General features: G+C 27.4%; 4 protein-coding genes and 1 long non-coding RNA gene across 7 annotated transcripts; 3 read left to right on the top strand and 2 right to left on the bottom strand.

Annotated features, from left to right (window-relative positions):
• Positions 1-811: 811 nt before the first annotated feature.
• Positions 812-8,001, bottom strand: LOC113794990 (uncharacterized). 3 transcript variants are annotated; one of them, XM_075819418.1, is made up of 4 exons: positions 5,342-5,701; positions 4,772-5,221; positions 2,684-4,408; positions 812-2,616 (listed from the first exon to the last, which is right to left on the bottom strand). In XM_075819418.1, exons 1-4 carry the CDS (start codon positions 5,348-5,350, stop codon positions 1,543-1,545), a joined length of 3,258 nt encoding a protein of 1,085 aa, XP_075675533.1. In that variant the 5' UTR covers positions 5,351-5,701; the 3' UTR covers positions 812-1,542. The 3 variants fall into 3 exon arrangements, with proteins under 3 accessions (XP_075675533.1, XP_075675534.1, XP_075675535.1); XM_075819419.1 differs by lacking the exon at positions 5,342-5,701 and adding an exon at positions 7,672-8,001 and having other exon boundaries at positions 1,344-2,616; XM_075819420.1 differs by having other exon boundaries at positions 1,344-2,616; positions 5,401-5,700.
• Positions 8,002-8,036: 35 nt separating this feature from the next.
• On the bottom strand, positions 8,037-9,214 carry LOC142644855 (uncharacterized). The gene is made up of 3 exons (XR_012846034.1): positions 8,731-9,214; positions 8,507-8,604; positions 8,037-8,443 (listed from the first exon to the last, which is right to left on the bottom strand). It is a non-coding gene; the product is annotated as an uncharacterized LOC142644855 (long non-coding RNA).
• Positions 9,215-11,078: 1,864 nt separating this feature from the next.
• Positions 11,079-13,708, top strand: LOC113794991 (uncharacterized). Its single transcript, XM_027345162.2, has 4 exons — positions 11,079-11,808; positions 11,882-12,106; positions 12,343-12,639; positions 13,102-13,708. Exons 1-4 carry the CDS (start codon positions 11,627-11,629, stop codon positions 13,304-13,306), a joined length of 909 nt encoding a protein of 302 aa, XP_027200963.2. The 5' UTR covers positions 11,079-11,626; the 3' UTR covers positions 13,307-13,708.
• A 1,858-nt stretch (positions 13,709-15,566) lies between these two features.
• Positions 15,567-19,417, top strand: Nup107 (nuclear pore complex protein Nup107). The gene is made up of 3 exons (XM_027345145.2): positions 15,567-15,815; positions 15,877-18,454; positions 18,509-19,417. Exons 1-3 carry the CDS (start codon positions 15,692-15,694, stop codon positions 19,320-19,322), a joined length of 3,516 nt encoding a protein of 1,171 aa, XP_027200946.2. The 5' UTR covers positions 15,567-15,691; the 3' UTR covers positions 19,323-19,417.
• Positions 19,418-19,490: 73 nt separating this feature from the next.
• On the top strand, positions 19,491-21,104 carry LOC113794978 (leukocyte elastase inhibitor-like). The gene is made up of 2 exons (XM_027345146.2): positions 19,491-20,853; positions 21,037-21,104. Exon 1 carries the CDS (start codon positions 19,491-19,493, stop codon positions 20,763-20,765), a length of 1,275 nt encoding a protein of 424 aa, XP_027200947.2. The 3' UTR covers positions 20,766-20,853; positions 21,037-21,104.
• Positions 21,105-21,268: the final 164 nt, after the last annotated feature.

Raw genomic sequence — 21,268 nt, 5'->3', positions numbered from 1 at the left:
CATTTGTTTTTGTTCAGCAAATTTTGGCGACATTCGATGATAATAAGCTTCCGATTTTAATTTGATGATAATTTGTTACGAAGAAAGAAAGAGAGAAAAGCATTTTCCAATCAAATATAGATTTCAATAACCCTTTTTTTTGATAATGAATTTTTTCGTATCGTTTTCGTTTTGTTACTTGACTAAATTTGGGTTGAATTTTAAATTATTCATGTACCATTATCGATCCAAATATGGCAATTCATTCATTTTGTTGTTTTCCACCACTGTATAGAAAAAAACATTAAAACAGTGATGGCTATCAATTATCATCATCATGGTTAATCATAATCCAAATGACAATGAAAAAGGGAAATGAAATGTTTTGCGACAAAATTCTTTTTTGGATTTCAAGATTATTATTTTAACTTATGGCCAGACTTAGTAGGTTTTTTCGGATTAATGATGGTTTTAATTACGATGATGATGATTATCTCGAATTTCTTTCTTTTTTGCTTTAATTATTTCATTTATTATTATATCATTCATCGAAAAAAAACATCGGAATTCGACCACTATTTTGACCAATTATGATGATAGTGTGTGTAGGCGAATTTGATTTGTTTTTTCCTAAAATTATAACGAAACAGAAGAAAATGAAAAAAAAGAGAATGCAGATGTTTGTTTGTTTTATATATTTTTTTTCAATGTCATAATCTGGTCATAAGACTGACCATTTTGATGATGAAATTTTTTTTTCTTGAAAAAATTACCAATTTTTTCAAGAATGAAAAGAAAACAAAAAAAAAGTTTGTCAGACATACATATTTACTTACCATCAGAATTTTTTGCATTGTTTTTTTTTGTTTTGTTTTCAAAACACAAAAACGATAAAGATCATACATTTTTTGATGGAACAGGTATTCAGGATTGTTTACTTGTCATCGTCATTATTATTATATCGTCGTTGAATCTTGTTTCGTCTTGATTTATTTAATGATCAAATTCTACAATGATGTTCATGAAAAAAAAGAGATGGACGGCTCAAAAAAAAAAATTTTGAAGGTTATTATATTCGAATCATGAAAATAATCGATACTATCGCGATTATGGAAACAACAAAATTGTAGAAAAAAAAATACATTTCCCTGTCCCATCACAGTTACACGTGCGACAACAAACAAAAAACTTAATTGAAATTCCTGATCTTAATCAAAAATTTCTGAAACTCTTTTTGAATTAAATTGGCCGATTTATATCTGAAACAATGTTGTTTCGAGTTCCATTTATCGTGGTCATTGTATCGAATCCGAAAAGGATTTTTTTCTCTAATATACCAAAAACAAAAACAATGTAAACACACATTAAAAATCTATGAATATTAAATTTTAATAATTTAATTTTTTTTTCAATGTTACAATGAATTAATTAAAATAATAATTAAAAAAATAAAATAATAAAATCTTGTTCAAAATTAATTTAAATTTAAAAAAAAAAATCACATTTGTTTGTTGAAAATCAACAACAATAATAAAAGAAAAACTTTGTTGTCCAACAACATATTTATCCACTAAAACGTCGATTATTTTCCGATATTTTTGCTTGCTTCTGTTTGGAATCATTTTGTTGATGATCATCATTCGATTGATCATAATTAATGGTAGAATACAATGTTGATTGTGTTGCTAATGGTGATGATGATGACGATGATGATGATATGTATGTCGAAGGTGTTATGGATCTTATCGATATAATTGATGATGAATCAATTGATGAAGAACTATCGTTTACAGATAGATATTTATTTATTGTTTTGGTTGATTTTGTTGACGATGTTGTTGATTGATAATCAGAATTTTCAATTGATAATTTTTGATTTAATTCCTGTATAATTCTTTCTAAACGATCTATCTGTTGATATTGAATTTCGGATAAATTTTGACAGATTTTTGTTACATTTATTAATGAATTCTGTATAGAATTAATACGTGAATGCATTGTTTTTACACGTTGAATAACATCAGCATGACCAGCTGCATTTTGTTCAATAACATCATTAATATCATATGGACGTAATGCATTTTTAAAATTTTTTCTTGCTACTTCAAATTTAACTAAACGTATGAAACGTATCATTGATTTTTCGGCCGGTGTAAAATATTCACAATAATATTCATCATTATTTTGATTCATTATGATTGGCATTGTTGTATGATCTAATAAACGATGTTTATTTTGATAAATTTTTGGTGATGTTGCCATTATTGCAAATGATTGTATGGATCGACCACTACTTTCATTATTATTATCAATTGTATTTGATGATCTTGAAGAATAATCAACTAATGATGATTGTGATTCGCTACCAAAATGTTTATGAATTTTATTTCGTAAACATTTTAGATCAACAACACTACTAATCGTTTCGATTTGTTGATCCGAATTTGATTGTGAAATATTTTTCAATTTATAACGTCGTCGTTGTTGGTGTTGTTGCTGTTTTTTCAAACAAACTTTCCATGTTGCAATTGAACGAGAATTTTTCGATGATGCATAACAACGCCATGCACATTGTATTAAAAATGCGGCTGGATCACGTCGTTTTTCAAAACGTTTTTGTCGTTGTTGTTCTTGTACCTATTTTTAATCAAAATAAATGATAATTAGTATGAACAATTCATTGAATTTTTTTCAAAATAATTACCTCTAGTGCTAGACCAGTACCAAGAATACCAGCAGGTAATGCAAATGATGAAAAACAGATTAATAATAAAATACTTGCTGTAAATTTACCGGCTATTGTTGTTGGTACCATATCACCATAACCAATAGTTAATAATGAAACAATACCCCACCAAAGTGTTTTTGGTATTGATGTAAAATCAGTATCTGGTTGATTATGTTCAATAAAATAAACAACAAATGTAATGAATATTAATGATAATGTACACATATAAACAGCAACAGTAAGATGATCACGTTGATTCCAAATAACTGATGCCATTATACGCCATGGTTTAAAACGATGACTTAAACGTAAAATTTGAAATGCTTGTGCAATACGTAACCAATTTATTTGATTCGAAATGGATGGATCAATTTTATGTACATAAAGTACAGTTGATGCACATAATATGATAAATATATCGATCAAACGAAATGTTGATGTACAAAATCGTAACAAACCTAACCATCCTTGATATTGGCTAATACATGATGATGACCATGCACGTGCCAAAAATTCAACAATAAATAATGCCAATATGAATGTATCATATATACGTAAATATTGAATAGTTTGTAAATAATAATCGTCAACAGTTGATAAGGCAAACAATAATAAACCAATAATAATAATTATGATTACAATTCGATGATAAAATTGTGGCCAAAATCCTTTTGGTCGTTGTAATAGATTATAAATTAAAAACCTTTGTCGATAATATGGTACTTCTTTTCGTGTTGGTAATGGTTTACCAAGTATACTTGTACGCATACTGATTGGTGATTTTTTATTCATCGAATTATCAAACGATGATTGATGATGATCTGATTCTTTGAAATCGGACCATTGTTGCTGTAAATATTGATTTTTTTCATCATCATCATTATTCATCTGAAATTTAAATGTTGATGTTGGTGTTGTAAAATTGTCCATAATATCATCTGTAGATTGATTATATCTTTCATAATGATTATCGATTGGATCGATATTGAAATTCATTTTACATTTATGATGATTAATATTGGATGATTGTTGTTTTATCAATTGTAATTGATGTTCATTATTTGTTTTAGCTGCAATTGATGGTGAAATCATTTGATCATTTTCAACAATAACTACAGGTGAATCAAAGATATTGTCAAATACTGAATTGTTATTATTTGATTTTGAAATTTTGTTATCGATCATTTTTGGTTGTGGTGATGGTAATGTTTTGTTTGAATCATGTTGTTGATGATCATCATCATTTATTTCGATACAAATTGAATTATCATCATCATCATCAACATCATAATCATCAACAATATCGTCATTTTCATTTGTAATTATTAATTTTTTTTGTTTTTCTCTGATCATTTCATTATCATCATTGGAAAAACTATATGGTCCAACGAATGATTTATGATGAGGATGAGGATGAGAATGTGAATGATTCGATGTTAACATTACCAATGATTTTGTTGGTGATGATGGAGGTTGTTGTTGTTGTTTTCGATTCAATTGACCTAATGAATTTTTAACCATTTTTATTCGATTCGGTTGTTGTCGTCGTCGTTGTTTAGATGATAAATCAAGCTGTAAGAACTGATTATTTTGCTGATGATGATGTTGATGATCACTTGATTGTTGATGTTTTAATGACAGTTGATTTTCATTTGATTGTTGTTGTTGTTGTCGAAGTTTTTGTTGTTGTTGTTGTTGTTGCTGTACGAAAAAAAAACAAAATAAAATGAAAAAAAAACATCAAAATGAAATTCCGTGAAAAAAAACATCAAAAAAAAAAATTGTGATTTGATTTGATCAAAACGAATCCGATGACGACATTCATTCGGATGGAAAACAAAACAAACGAAAGAACCAAAAACAAACAAACAGAAAAAAAGAGAGATGCATTTCAGTGTAATTCGACTTTGACAAAAAAAAAAAAATTTTACCAGATGATCATCTTGATTGATCGATGGTAGTAATGTATTAGTCCAATGACCATTGACTGGATCAATGTTTGATCATTTGTTTTGTCTGTGTACACAGTGCCGTATGTGTGTATAATTTTGATCATGAACTAACCTGATGATCATGACGATTTGGTCGTTGTTTTTGTTGTTGTCGTTGATCATCATCATAATAATCAAAAAAACCATCATCACTTGGTGATGTTATTATTATTTTGTTTATTTTCTTTTTCATTGAATTATCATCATTATTATCATTGGATTTGGTTTCAATTCGATCCATTTTTGTCTTCGATAACGATGATGATGATGATGTTTGAACACTTGTTGATTCAACATCAACATCATCATCATCATCATCTTCATCTTCATTAGTTGTTGTTGCCATTTCATCGGAAGTATCATCAATATTACTAAGATCTTCTTCATCATCAACAAATTCTTCTTCTTCTTCATCTTCTTCAAGATGATTATTAAATTTATTAAGTAAGTTTTTCGATTTATCATTAATAATCATTTTTTTTTTGCAAATGATGGTGATAATCAAAACCACAACAAAATTTATCTAAATAAAATTAAACAAATAAAAGAAAAATTTGGATAAAAATCGAAAGCAAGGTAAAATTTGTAGCTTTTTTTCAAAAAATAAACTTTCAATGTTAATAAAGTGTGCATTTATATATACATTGACCATATTGAATTTTGTTTTTTTTGTGGGATATTAAATAATAATAATAAAGTTACTTATTGGAATTCACGTGATTCAGACATTTATGTGTGTGTGTGCGTTTGGTTGGATGGGTTTAGTTTTTGGGTGATTATAAATATCATTCAATTAGAATAATTAAATTTGACAGTTCATTCGTCATCTGCATCATTTATTTTCAAAAAAACAACAACAAGAGATCAAGAGACCTGTTGAGTATCAAAGATTAAGAGCTGTTGTTGATTGATTGTGTTTGTGTGTGTGTGTGTTTGTTGAGTTATTTTGGTTTTCAACCGTAAAACAAAATCATTTAAATTGTGGAAAATTTTAAAAAATTGAACTTGAAAAATTTTTGAACGAAAAAAAACAACCATGAAAAATGAAATGATTTCGATACCTGTGTGTATAATCGCGGGTGATGATGATGTTAAAAACGTGAATAAATGTCACATGACAAAATTGATGATTTTTTTTTTTTTTTTTTTTTTGGTTGATGCGATTAAACCATCAAACAAATTGGATTATTGTTTCTTATTTCAGGTTAAATAAATGAATGATAATGATGGCTATTTTTAGATCAGAAAAATAAAAAAAAAAAGAAATTTTAAAAAACCAAATTAGATATGTTGATTTGTGAATGATGTTGTTGAACAAAAGAAGAAAGATTTAAAGAATGAATGAATGAATGAATGAATGATAATTATAAACACGCACCACCGTTTGTGAAAATAGTCGTTTTCAAAACCAAATCGATGATAATGATGATGTTGTTGGTAAAGAATGGTGCAATTAAGATAATTTTTTTTTTGGTTTTTTTTTCGTCTTTGAAAAATTTTCAATGACAATGTAACCAGATGTAAATGTTGTAATTATTTTGTTCAAAAGTAACAACAAAAAAAAGCATCAATTAATTTCTAGATATTTCCATTTGGAAATTCCAAAATCAAAAAAAAATGTCATTTTTATCGTTGACTTTGGATTGATTTTCGTACGGATATTTTATACTTGAATTTGGTCTCTCTCTTTTGGTTTGTTGACCGTCGAAACAACGTTATCTAATAATGATTTAAAGCCACAGAAAGAGTTAAAAAAAAATTCAGATGAAAACGAAAGAAAAATAAACAACAGCCAAATATTTAATTGACACAAATTCTTGAAATTTTTGAAATTTTCAAACATCTTGATTATACTACACACAGGTTCATCAGGGTCGTTAGTCGTTTGTTTGGTCAACATTGACATTGACATTGAATGTTGTTGTTGTTGTTTATTGATGAATGTTGTGAGGGGGATAAAAAAAATTCGGTTTGGAATGTCGCCGCCATCATTATCATCATCATAACCGATAACGTTATTTTTATTAAAAATATTCAAGGTGTGTGTGTGTATAATGATTACAGAGAAAATTTTTGTTTTTGTTTTTCATAAATAAATAATGATGATGAACGGGTTATTATTGACCTTGTTGAAAGCATATTATTATTATTATTATTATGCAATCAAGCAAGCCAAAAAAATTCGATTTATTTAACCCGTTTGATATGATTGGGTGAATGTAATGGTTTAATTAGATCTAATGAGATTCAATAGGTTGTTGTTGTTGTTGTTGTTGTTGCTTACCTGATAAAATCAAAGAGAAGTTATTTTCAAGAAGAAAAAAAATTCAAATTTGTATGATGTGTACTTGATTATGATGTAATCATCTAATGATAATGTTTTTTTTTGTTCGTTTCGTTTATTGTTACCTGTAATGTTATTCCGGCAATATTTTGTTTTTCAATGATCGATTCTTTTACATAATAATCCTGAAAAAGATTTTTATTGTGTGTGTGTGAGGAGGGGGGAAAAAACTTTTGAAAATTGAATTTTTGTTCAATATGATTATTATAATGGAAATTCATTGATTGTTTGTCGTCATCATCATCATCATCCACCACAATAATCATCAATGTAATGGTAACAAAACGATGATGATGATGATTGCCTAAAACTTTGATTTTAACATACACACACACACACACACACACACACACACGGATTGAAATTTGTTTTGTTTTGTATATTTTGTCATTCATTCATTCATATCATCAACAAACAACAAATGTAAATGTAAACTAACTACAAACAAACATTGAATTGATTCATTAAACACGTATCAATGATCAATTCAATGATTCGATCAGAAAAAAAACCTATCTGCCTGCACAGGTATTCATTATAATTAAATTTCATCATCATCATCGAAGACAACATAAAAGAATCAATTTTTAAAATGTACGAAAAAAATAAGAAGAAAAAAACCAAATTACCTTTTTGTCTTTTTATTCTCCGGTGTTCAAATTTAATTACAAAAAACCCTTTATTTCGGTTGAAAAGGATGTGAAACCGCACACACACACACACACTCATCTCATAAACAAACTCATCTTAAACAACAATTTCACTGACTTTTGCAAAGACATACACACATTACTTCGTATCCAAAACAGACATTTGAAATACAACACACAAAATTAATCACCAAATTCTTCATAAACACAAACACGCATTTGTATTTTCTCTTTTCATAAACCCTTTTTATAATTTTCTTATATTCTTTTAATAATATCAAATAAAATTTTGGAGTTATGCTCCTTAAAAAAAAAAAAAAAAAAAAAAAAAAAAAAATACACACACACACACACATTCAACAGGTTGGATTTTTCGTTTTTCACTTATTGATTTGTTGTGTGATGTGATGATGATGATGATGTCCAATCACTTTTGATGCTGATTAATAAATGATTACATTTCGTTTAGAAAACAAAAAAGAATTATCTCATTTGATGATGCGGCGGCGGTGGTGATGGTGATGATGATGGCGGTCATCCATCCAGGATGATTAAAATGATTTTCTGTTTACACAAATGATGATGGTGATGATGAGTACATTCCATACAATTATTGTTTTAGTAAACGATGATAATTGATGATGCTGAATTTGTCGCCTCTAAAGAACATCATCATCATTATCATTATCATTATCATGAAAATTTGATCTTGATTTTTCTTTGATGGGGGATATTTTCCCATTAACAAAAACTTAAAATTTAAAGAAAAAAAAAAGAAAAAATTATAAAATTTAAAAATAATTACAAAACGTACCAACCGAAAAAAAACAACAACAACAAACAACATATGTAGGAGAGAGAAGAAAAATTCCATCATCATCATCAAATTCTTGATAAAACAATTTTCTTTTACTGATAAAACGAAACAAATAATAATAAAAAAAACAAATTTAAAATTGAAAATTCAAAAGATAAGCAATAAAGGTTGGTCGTCAAGGGCCATTCGATTATCATTCGATTTTTTAAAATGATACTCACCCTCTCTCTCTTTCTTTTTCGCTGTATCTTGATTTCTACATTTACCATGATTATCATTGAAATGAATTTCTTTGATTTTTTCCATCATCATCATCATCAACAACAACATTGCTTTTTTTTCTTCACCAAACCTTTTGACCATTCGTTAGAAGAAGAAGAAAAAAAAGGTTAGTTGACCTTTTTTTTCGAAGAAACAAACAAACAAACAAAAAATCAAAATGATCATGGCCTTCGAATGAAAATGAAATATCTTGTCCATGTATTTTGGTTGTTATTATTCGAATTCGATGATCGTATTCAATTTCAACAACAGCAGATGGCGTTGATTCTTTCTTTTTTTTTTTGATAAAAATTTTCAATCATTACCGGTTAATTGTGTGGGATCCAAATGGAAATTTCCGTTTTTTTGCCATTCAAATGTGTTTTTCAATATATTCAATTGGAAATAGAAGTACGATTTTTTTTCGTTTCCCCACTCTCATTCACCGTCACCACAACTTTTTAAATAGAATTTTTTTTGGTTCAAATTATGGATAGAGAAAAAAAATTTAAATAATTAAATATTGGCTGACGATACATATTGATATTTTGTAGAAAAAAAAATAGAAGTTTATTACGAAATAAAGTAAAGAAAAATTCTTGGTGCGAATTTGTACATAAGCCCATAAGGGTGAAAAGTGTTTTTACAAAAAAAAAAAAAAAAAAATTCAAAATTTTGGAAACAAAAAAAAAGATTTTTTCGGGAATGTTTTTCGGAAATTTTGCCATCCAAAAACATTTGATAAAAAGAAACAAAAAAAATTTGTGTTTTGAAAATTTTCCCGAAAGCAATTTTGCATTCAAAAAAACAAATCCAATTCATTTGAAATCTATCTATCAAAAGATGGTTTTGTTAAAAAAAAATATTTTTCATTCCACCAAAACTAAATCATCATCAACAACCGATTCGATTCACAATCATTTGATGATGATGATGATGATGATGATAATAAAAAAAAAATATTGCCACCTTTTCCATTTTTCTTTTCCTCGTAAATCGGATGATGAATAAATTTCAAGTTTTATTGATCCAATATCGATATTTTATAATTAAAAAAAAAGAAACAAAATTTATTGTATCAATTTTGTCTCGATGGAATGATGATCATGATGATGACAGCAACAGCAAAGTAATCAACAAAAAAAAACGGGCCAATAATAATGATTAAATCAATAATGGTTTCATCATCCAAAAATCATGAATCATTGAAGATGAAACCATTCTGTCGTGTTTGAATTGCAATGGATCGATGGATAATAAAATGCAATCAGTAATTTTGGAATATAATAAAAAATCATTGATCAATTTTGTTTGTGTTAACTTTTCATTTTCATCTGGTTGTTGTTGTTGTCGTTGTTGTTATAAAATTTTGAATAAACATTGAAGAAGGAAAAAAAATCATGATCAGGATACTTTTTGTAAGAATCATCTTTTATTTCTTCTGCTGTTGTTTCCGTTGAATTCAAGTGCAATTCCCCACCAAGTATGTTGGTTGGTTACATCCGATATGGATAATGTCGTCATTAGTGAACCAAAAAGACGCTAATCAATCAATCGATCGATAATTACGAAATTTTGAAGGAGGAAAAAAAATCCATTAGTAATTATCGGTTAATTGGAAATTCTTGATTGTGATTGATTTTGCTCATTATTTTGATTCATGAATGATATTCGTTCGTTTTGTTTGTTGCCAATTTTAAAATTTTCCAAAGAATTTTCAATTTACAATATTTTTTACAAAATTTTTTTTCCTGCTTGTAAATCATTTATAACTGGTAATCAAATTGAAAAATTTTTCTGATGGAAAAGTTTTTCAATTTGATCTTTATTCTGGAATTATTATTTTTTCCCGATAATGATGACATCAACTTTAAAAATAATTTGCCAATTTGACATAATAATAATGGTGAGGAGAAGAAAAAAATTTGTTAAATTCTTCTTTTACAAATCACATTCGAATCTGTAAATTGGAATTTTTTTTCTTCTTCTTCATCATCAATAAATAATAATAACTGAGAAAAAAAGGGTTGAATAGGAGCAACAAAAAAAAAAAAAAAAAAAAAAATTCAAATAAATAACGTCACTAAAACAGCATGATGAGATGTTGTATTGTAAATATGATATATACACACAGTATGATTTAGCAATAATAATAAAAAAAAACCGAAATTTTTCAATTTTCCAATATTATTATCATCATCATCATCATAATGATCACAACAGATGGTTGATTGATATTCGAGAGTGAGAGAGAGAAAGTGTTACCATTATATATCATCAACATGATGATAATAAAATGATTGACGTATTTTGATGATTTTTCAAGTAAATTTTTTTTCTGGTTCGACAACAGATTCTTGACATCTTGTATTATTCAAGTTATTGTTGATTATCATCAATTCATCGATTGATTGAATTTTTTTCTTTTTCATTTTCATCAAACAAACAAGCCATAATATCAGTTTATCATCAGTTGTCAATGGACACCACCTTGTTTAGGTTTTATTTTTCGGTAATTCGAATCTTGCAACAAAAAAAACATTCGAAAAACATGAACATTCGATTTACGCATGTGCGGTTATGATGGATTCTTTTTTCGTTCGATCCGGTTGTACGTAAAATTCCTAATCCATTTTTTTCATATAAAAACGAAAAAACATTTTTCATTTTTTCTTCAAAAAAAGAAGAATTTTCAAACAAAATATGTGAACAAAATTCTCTACCACACACACAAAAAACACTCATTCAAACACCCAAGAGATTCAAGCAAAAAGAATCTAAAATTGTTTTACCTGGGTATTTTTTCTTAATTGATTCTTTAATTAGAAATTTTAAATTTAAAAAAATAAAATAAAAATGTTTGAAAATAATAATCGAAAATATCGCTATCAAATGACATTCATTTGGTTAGCCAACATTATAATGATGGCCAGTTTGATTGGAACGATTTCTGCTTCAATTTCTTCATCATCATCATCTTCATCCGAAATGGATGACCAACCACAACGATCATCATCATCATCGATTCGTAATTCAAAGTAAGTTTCCTTTTTTTTCTCTCTTTTTATTTAATATAAAAAACAAATAAAACTCATTGATCAATATATTAAGTTATCGTTTAAGATTATTACAACAATCATCATCACCAACAACAACAACATCGACAACAAATTTATTTTCAAATCAACAACAAAAACATCATCCACAACAACAATTAATTGATGATCAATTTTTTAATAATATTAAAGATCGTTTATTTATGTTACAGCCGATTATGTTAATCCATGGTGGTGGTGGTGGTAATTTTGATGATAATGGTAATGGATATATTAGCCGGTAAGTCGAAAATCAATCATTTTCTTATGATCAACATAAATATCGAAGGCTTTTTTTTCAATTTTATTTAAAATTTTCTATTTTCCTCTCTTTGATCCATTTGATGGACAATCGTTTTTCGTTTTTTGTTTTCAATGTTTATCAAATTGACAAACCCTTCCATCCTACAATAATCGATATAATCGATATTTTCATATAATGGTAAAAATCATCAACAAAAAACAACTAAACAATAGAAAACGTTCATGTTTGATCAATGCTGGACTATCAAATAATTGCGATTTTCGTGATTTTATTTCAGCATCGAATGCTCGTCGTATTTGGGAATCACAAGCATCACCCGGGAAAAAACGTAATAGTGAATCTTCAACAACATATCGATTTTTACCAATAAACAATCGATTGTTATCATCATTATCAAATAATCCATCATCATCATTATCATATAATACATGGTTTTCGGAACAACAACAACAACAACAACCATCATCAAAATTATTAATCGATAATGATGATTTGATAAAAAATATCGAGTAAATATTCCAAATAGCAGGCATGATTTCGAAATTTCATTTAAATTTCAAAGATGATGATGATGATCGAATTTCGAATCCAATTTGATCAATGACCAGAATTACTGCACTCAAAATTTTCACGAATGAATTTTTCCTAAAAACCAAATTTAGTTGTTTGCACCCGAAAAAAAAATTTCAAATTTATCTGTGATGCTGTCATGGTTTTCTTTTCATTTTTTTCACGTTTTTTTTCAAATTGCCTGATCTCGAATGAATGATTTCCCCATTTTTACCATCCTTGTTGTGGTTTGATGAATTGATTTTTTTATCGTTTCGTTTAGTTTTTTCTTGATTTAGTTGCATAATTTATTACTGCAAATGATGCATGCAATGTTTTCTTATCTATATTATTTATCGATTTATGAAAGATAATTTATTAATTATCAAATTTCTAATTGATTTTTTGTTTTTGTTTCATAGAGTTCCGCATCGAATTACATCATCATCATCGATAAATGGTAATGGAAATCAAGAAAGGCCATTAGTTAATAATGATCGTTTAATTATCAAACGAATGGAATGTATAAGCGGTTTACCCGGTGGTGATTGTGAAAATTCATTTCTTGGTGGTGAAAGTTTAGGACAAGATTTTCTACGACCAGGTGGACGTAATCCTGGTAAATAATTATTATTATTATTATCGATGAAATCTATAAATATGAAGCAATCGATTTTTATATCGATTCGATCGATCAATATTGCACATGATTAATCTGAAATTTTGATCAAAGAAAAAAAAAATCACAAAAAATTATCATCCCACCAAACAAAACAAAACAAACCAGAAAAAATCAAAACCATCATCATCGTCGTCGTTGTCGTCGTCGTCGTCATTATTATCAGTTTATCATTGTCTCCTTTTTATTTGATTCTTTTGAAATTTCTTCTTCATTTTTTTCTCTCGATAATAATTCTTTAAAAATTAATAAAAAATTTTTGTTTGAAAAAAAAAGAATCCAAAAAAATAAAATTTCGAACACCATTAAATTAATGCCGTTCATAAATGACGTGTTCCTTTTTTGAAGAATATTCTTTTGGTTTTTCAACTCACTTCATATCTAAGTTGAATGTTTGTTTGTTTTTTGTCTTGTTTTTTTTTGATTTATTTCATTAACATTATCCATATTTTAATGATAATTATCCATCCATCCATTATCGTCAATAAATAATGTTTCAAAAAAAAAAAATCTTTATTGTTGTTGTCGTTGTTGATATTGTCACCATAATCATCATGGTTATTAGCCAAAAACAAAAATGAAAATCTGAATTTATTTCCGTTTTTCCCTCTGAATTTCCAGTAAAAACCTTTACTTCACCCAATTATTAATGATGATCATAATAATGATAATTCATTTGCAAAATCAAAATCCAAAAAGAAAAAAAAATTTCCATGTTAAACATTTACATCTTTTTTTCAGGGTTGGCAAATTGATAAAAAAAACAACCCGAAAAAAGTAAACGAATGACATACACACACGCAAACTATATGAATTTTAAAATTTCCAATCTTTTTTTTCCAACGAACCGACCTTTTTTTTCAATTTAGATCGATTATTATTATGTTTTTCCTCTAATCATTAGGTAAAAAAATATTCATGTTTTTTTTTGAAAAAAAAATTAATTCACTAATGGTTTTTTTCATTCAAATTCAAACAAAAAAGAAAAGAAAAGAATTCAAATGAATGAAAGGAAAACCATTATTTTCCACCGAAAACAAAATTTACTAAACTAAACAAAATTCTTTATAATGTTTCCATTGTGTGTTGGTATTTTCACGGGGCTGAATGGGATTTGGAACATATATTTTTTTTTTTTTAAATTCATCATTTTTTTCTTTGTAATCATTCTTGTTTCACCTGATTCTCCTGTAGTAGTTGTTCGATACAATTGAACAAAGAAGAAGAAGAAGAATATTTTGAATAATTCTTTTTGGATTGAATTGAAAGAATGTCATTTGAAATTTAAATTAAAATACAATTCGGATATTCATCATCATCATCATTATGTAATTGCTTTTAGGCATCGTTTTTTTTTCTTCTCAACAACTTTTGAAAACATTATTACATTATTCATGGCATATATTTCATTATTTACTTTTTGTTGTTGTTTTTGTTGTTGTTAAAATGAAATTGAATATCAAATTTCTTATCAAATATTATTGTCATTCGTTCGCTCGCACATCCGTTTTGGCTATTTATTTTTTTGGCTATTCGGGAAACGAAAATTTGATTACATTACCATGGCCTGGTTTGTTTGGTAATCGTCTCATTTTGGTTTGATGGATTTGGACAGATAAACAAACAAACAAACAAAATAAGGGTTTATTTACCGTCAAACAACCCAAGATAAACCGGAATTGATCGATACTGTCGAAATAGGAATTTTTATTGCTCGTGTAGATAAATCTGAACTTAACAATTTCTATTTCCATTTCAAAACAAACAACAAAACAGAATTAGAATTGATATAAAAACAAACAACAAAAACAAAACCACCTCCTCCTAATTAATGATAATTAGGAAAAAAATGCACTAAATATTATTAATTATAAATTAATTAATAAAAAACTAATTGATTCTATGGAAATGATTTTCTGTTTTGTTTTTGCTGTTGTTGTTGCAATCTTTCACCATTTTCAATTGATTATAATGTTCGTCGGAATTCCTTATAATGATGAATACACGGAATAACAGATCAAAAATCCTGAATTTTCATATTTCATTCAACAAAAAAAAAAAGAGTAAAAATTCCTATTACATAATGTTGATTGTAATCAATTGATTTTATAATTAGCTTTTAATTAAGTTGTAAAATTTTCAAAATTTAACTAATAGATGGCGTTGATCAACATTATCATTTTGTGATATAATCCCGCTCATCAATCACGTTGGATCACATGTTGTATATGTCACAGACGGTTGAAGATTTTTTTTTCATTTTTCATTTTTTTAAAAATTTCATTTGATTTGACTGGAAATTTGAAGGAAACGAAACCAAATAGAAGAAAAAAATGTCACAATCATCAAGTTTTAATAATGATCGTCAATCGATGAATTATTCATTATTTGATTCATTAGCAATGGATTCACCGATTGCTTATCAACGAAATTTTTCACGTTTTTCAAAACTTGCCGGTATGTTTCATTAAGATTATCTATGATTGTTTTTTAATAATTCATTCATTTGTCGTTATAGATCGATCTCGTACTTTGTTTGGTGGTAATAATTCTTCAGCATCATTTGCTGCTATCGATGAATCACCAACATTGTCTCAATCAAACATATCTGCCGATTTACATCATCAATCTATGAATATAACAATACAATCACCAATATCTACTAGTAAATTGATAAATATATCATCATCAAATGCAACCATACAATATTCACAAAATAATTTAGATGATCAACATATTACCGAAGATGAAATGGCTCGTTTAGCTATATTTGAATCATTTTTTGAATTAAATCAAAAATATTTACCACCATTAGATTTACAGCATTCACCATCACAACATTCTACTACCAATGTATTTACAATGATGGATTTATTTCAACAAACTTGTGATGATAATCTATTGGTTACACAACGATTGTTAGAGAATAAAAATCAACATTCAGAATATCAATTAAATTATCTGAATAAATTCTGTCAATTAATACGTTTGGAACGTAATATTTGGTGTCTATTAAAAGTATTACTTGGTGATCGTTGTACCGCTACAATGATTACCAACAATAATCATCAACGAAATCTTTTGGCTGCAGCTAATAATAATTCAGGTTTTGGTGAACTAAATAATCAATCAATAATGGATATGGAAATGGAAATTGAAGAAGATATGCGATTACGTTTAAATGATTCGGAATTAGTTGAACGTGCTATGGAAAAAAATTCAATGTTACGTGAAATGCAAATCATAATCGATTGGCTTGAATCAATGTATGAAGATGAAGAGGAAAAATCAATGGAAAAAATGGATTTCTATTCTGATGGTCCAGCATATTGGGAGAATACATTACATCAATTAAAAATTTCGTCAAAACAACAACAACAACAACGTAGTAGTATGTTTATGACAGCAGCTTCATTAGGAACGGGAAAAAATTCAAGAATTTTATGTCAAGAAATGGATCCAGATGCACCGATTCGTAATGGACAACCATTACATGATTTGGATAAAGAAGATGAAAATCGTCTTTTTCATCATCTATTCAAATTAATTCGATCCGGTCGGCTACCTGAAGGAAAAGAAATTGCCGAACGTTTTGGTTATTTTTGGCTATCGGCTGCATTGGAAGGTTGGATTTTTCATAATGATCGAAATTATAATGAAAAATCTGAACAATTAAATAATGAACAAAATGATCAATTAATGACATCATCATCACCGAATAGTCGAATATCGATCGCATCACAATATTCATCAACAGTTAAACAATTAGCACCAATTGAAGGTAATCCATATCGTGATCTGTGGAAACTTTCATCATGGAAATGTTCAAAAATGGATGGTACAAATCTTTATGAACGGGCAATTTTTTCTACATTCAGTGGAAATCGTTCAATATTGATGCCATTATGTAATAAATGGATGGATAAATTATGGGCATATTTTAAATGTTCACTTGATGTACATTTAGAAAATTTATTAATCGATACAAATATTTCTAAACCAGATATGCAACCAAGAAGTAATATTGAATTACCAGATTCTTATTGGGATAATCGTCTTACACCAGATGAAATTTTTCGTGAATTAGAAACACAATTTAATTTACAAACATCATCATTTATAACAAGATTAGAAGAAGAATGTTATCGTGCTATTGTTAAAGATATTATTTTATCAAATATTGATTCACTTGTTGATCATTTATATGAATGGTCAAAAACAATACAAACAAATAGAGAATCACGAACAAAAATGATTGCCGATCAAATATCACGATCATCATGGAATAAACTTCGTGATATGGAAGAAGAATTAATGGTTAAAATTATTGAACCAAATCTATTACGTTTGTTTGCACATATTGTTATCTGTTTGAAAGAATTAAACCTAATCAACATTGAACGTCATTCGATATTATGTGTAGAAATTTTAGAAATTTATATTGGATTTTTAATCGAATATAAATTAGTTGAATTGATTGCATTCTATACTAGTTTTCTACCTGAAACTAAACAAGTTCGAACATTTGCTACATTATTGGAAACAATTGATGATGAATCTGATCGTCGTCTTTGTTTGATTATTGCTAAAAATGCTAAATTAAATTTATCGGCTATTCTTTCAATGGTTATTGAAAATATTCGTTTAAATAAAACTGGTTATCAATTATTGAATGCAAAATCCATACCATTTGCTAATTTTGGTCATTTTCAATCGGATAATATGAAAAATATTGATGAACGTTCTGTTGTTGATGAATCAAAATCAAAAATTGCTAAATTATTATCAAATACTGTTACTGAAGATGATATTCGAAAAATTAATTCATTAGATTGGTTATTATTGGATGGTGATAATCCACAATATTTAGAATTATTATGGCAAGCAAATGCATTGATTAGAAATTTTTTATTAGAACAAAAAATTGATTTAGCATTTGAAACATTTAATAAATTACCATCAAATATTATAAATGAATCATATAATGAATGGAAATTATCATTAAATTTTGATTATGGATTTGATATTGAAAATGTTATACGTGAATATCTTTGTCATTCATCATATTTTGAAGCTAATGAAGCATTTAAAAAATGGTAAGATTGATTCTTTTTTTAAACAAATTTAACTTTTTCTTCCTTTTTAAATAGGCATCATTTTCTTTATACAACAAAACCACGTGAACCAACTAAACCAAAAACACCAATCAATCGTATTGCCGATCGTGTACTTTATGAACAACGACAAAAACAATTTGAACAAGATATGGAAATATGGCGTAATCAGTTAAATGTTCAAGCTTCAAATACGACAAAAAAATTATTGGCTTTTCTTTGCTTTCCAAATGGTATATGGTTAGATGTTGTCGATTCAAATCTTATGCAAGAAATCTATATGAATCAAGATCGTCAAACAATCGATACGGATGATATTCATTCTTCTCGTAATCAGATTTCGATTGCTGAAGCAACAGTCGGTGAAGAAGCACCATCAGTTTTATCAACAGAGATTGTTATCGCTGGAAATGATCAACAACAACAACAACAACAAATGCATTCAGAAGCTGTTGATGATGATGATTATAATGATAATGATGATGCACAATCATTGATGACAATTAATAGTATTGGTATGTGTAAAGAACATGAATTGGTCATTAGACAACAATTGGAACGTAAACGTAATGAATGGCAAAATTGTCGACCAGGACAAATGGATGGCATACGACGAATCTATATACCACAATTTTGTTTTCTATTACATTCAGTATATCGTGATTCAGGTGATCATCAACAATGTTTACGTGTTGCTGATTTAGTTGCAGATGAAAATCAACGTTTACATACAACATTTACACAGGAAAATTTATCCGATTTTCTTGCATTGATACGAGAATCAGCCATTAAAATACTTGATTATAAATCTGATCCATTTGGTTGTGATTCTGATAATCATCAACATTGATTAACAATGTTATTTTTTTTAATGTCAATTGTCAAACATGATGTATTTTTTCCGATTAAAATCATAATAAATAAATGCGTATCAATTTAAAATAATCACGCGTTGTTTTTTTTTAAATTAGCATTCTTTTTTCTATTTTTGTTTCATTTGATATCCAACCACCGATTGATGATGATGATGATGATGATAATGACGAAATTAATCTTGACGACATTGCTAATCGGACAAACATTTTGGACGGTCCGGGCCATTAATCATGAATCAATTGCTTTAGCATTTACAATTGCATCGAATCAATTTGGTTTTGATCTTCTGCAACAATTATCCGTAAAAAATTATGAACAGAAAGAGAACATTCTTTTTTCACCATTAATATTGGAAATATCATTATCAATGATTTATGCCCGTTCACAAGGAAATACAAAATATCAAATGGAAAATGTTTTAAATTTTTATGAATCACCTTGTGCTAATAATATTATCGATGCAATTCAAACGATTCAAAATAATTTGAATGAAACAAATTGGATTTATCTGAATTTAATGGCCATAAATTCAACTGAAAATTCAAATCCAGATTACAAAATATTTATGGAAGAAAATTATCAAGCGAACATTATCAATATGATGAATGATATGGAAGATTTGAAAAATCAAATCAATCAATTTGTCTTACCGAATGCTATGATCAATAAATTGATAACGACGTTACATTCGTTCAATCTTACGTCGATCAATGATGATAATGATAGAAAACCAATTGCTTTGATTAATATGGCAACATTTCAAACAAAATGGTTAGAATCATTTGATCAACAACAAACACAAATTGGTTATTTTCATAGTTCGAATGGTGAAAAATATTCAAATATACAATATATGTTTAAAAATGGTCTATTTCCACATCTATATCTACCCGATATGGATGCCGATATGATTATGATAAAATTTTTGGATCAAAAATTTTCATTTATCGGTATTCTACCCAGATTAATCGAAATGGATTTAAATCGTATTCATCGATCATTATCATCACTGTATCTATATCATTTAATTGAAAAATTAAATCAAACATTTGCAACTGAATTTGCTTTATTTTTACCACGTATGAATTTATGTATAACATATGAAAATCTTGTCGATGATTTCGAAGAAATGGGTATCAATGATTTATTTCATCCATATCGTTCGAATCTAACTGATGATAATAATGAAAAAACCAATGAATGGATTGATCGTATTTATCATCAATCACAAATACAAATGAATGAATATGGTATAGGAAATGATGATTCATTTTATGATTTACATACAATGGATAAAATTATTGTTGAAAAACGACAATCATTACCTGTATTAAAATTTGATCATCCATTCATATTTTTTATCAATCATATTCAATCTGGACAGATATTATTTTTAGGTGAAATACAAAGATTATAATTTCAATTCAAAACAATAAAAAACAAAAAACAAATTTCATTCATTTCAATTTCACGATAATCATTACTATTTCAATCGTAAACAAGAGGTATTATTGCAATTGATTATTATCATGTTTTTTTTTAAATTTTGTTTTGTTTTTAAGTAAAAGATGTTTATGTTTTTTTTTGTGTCACTATCATCATATTGATGCGGCTGTCATTTATATTTTCACTGATAACAATTTTTTTCTGGAAAAATATACAAATAAAAATATCATCCGAATAACCAGCTGAATCATCCGAATTATTCTTATCGATTTAAAAAATTGTTTGATAATTTTGTTTTCCACTCTTATTTTTTTTTTTTTTTTTTTTTTTTGTTTGTGGCATCCTTGAATCGAATGCTAAAAATAGCCAGTAAAAGAAAAAAACCTAAACCAAGTGGCCAATCAAGCAATAATGATAATGCTTGCCTGCCTGCCTGGCAACAACCAGAATATACACATTTTCGAATGAGAATCA

The sequence above is a fragment of the Dermatophagoides pteronyssinus genome, unplaced genomic scaffold (assembly GCF_027571235.1).
Source record: "Dermatophagoides pteronyssinus isolate colony J.1.1.1.1 unplaced genomic scaffold, Derpt_VIB-CSIC_2022.12 sq0004, whole genome shotgun sequence".
In the NCBI taxonomy this organism is placed as follows: domain Eukaryota; kingdom Metazoa; phylum Arthropoda; class Arachnida; order Sarcoptiformes; family Pyroglyphidae; genus Dermatophagoides; species Dermatophagoides pteronyssinus.
This window is presented reverse-complemented; position numbering and strand designations above follow the sequence as displayed.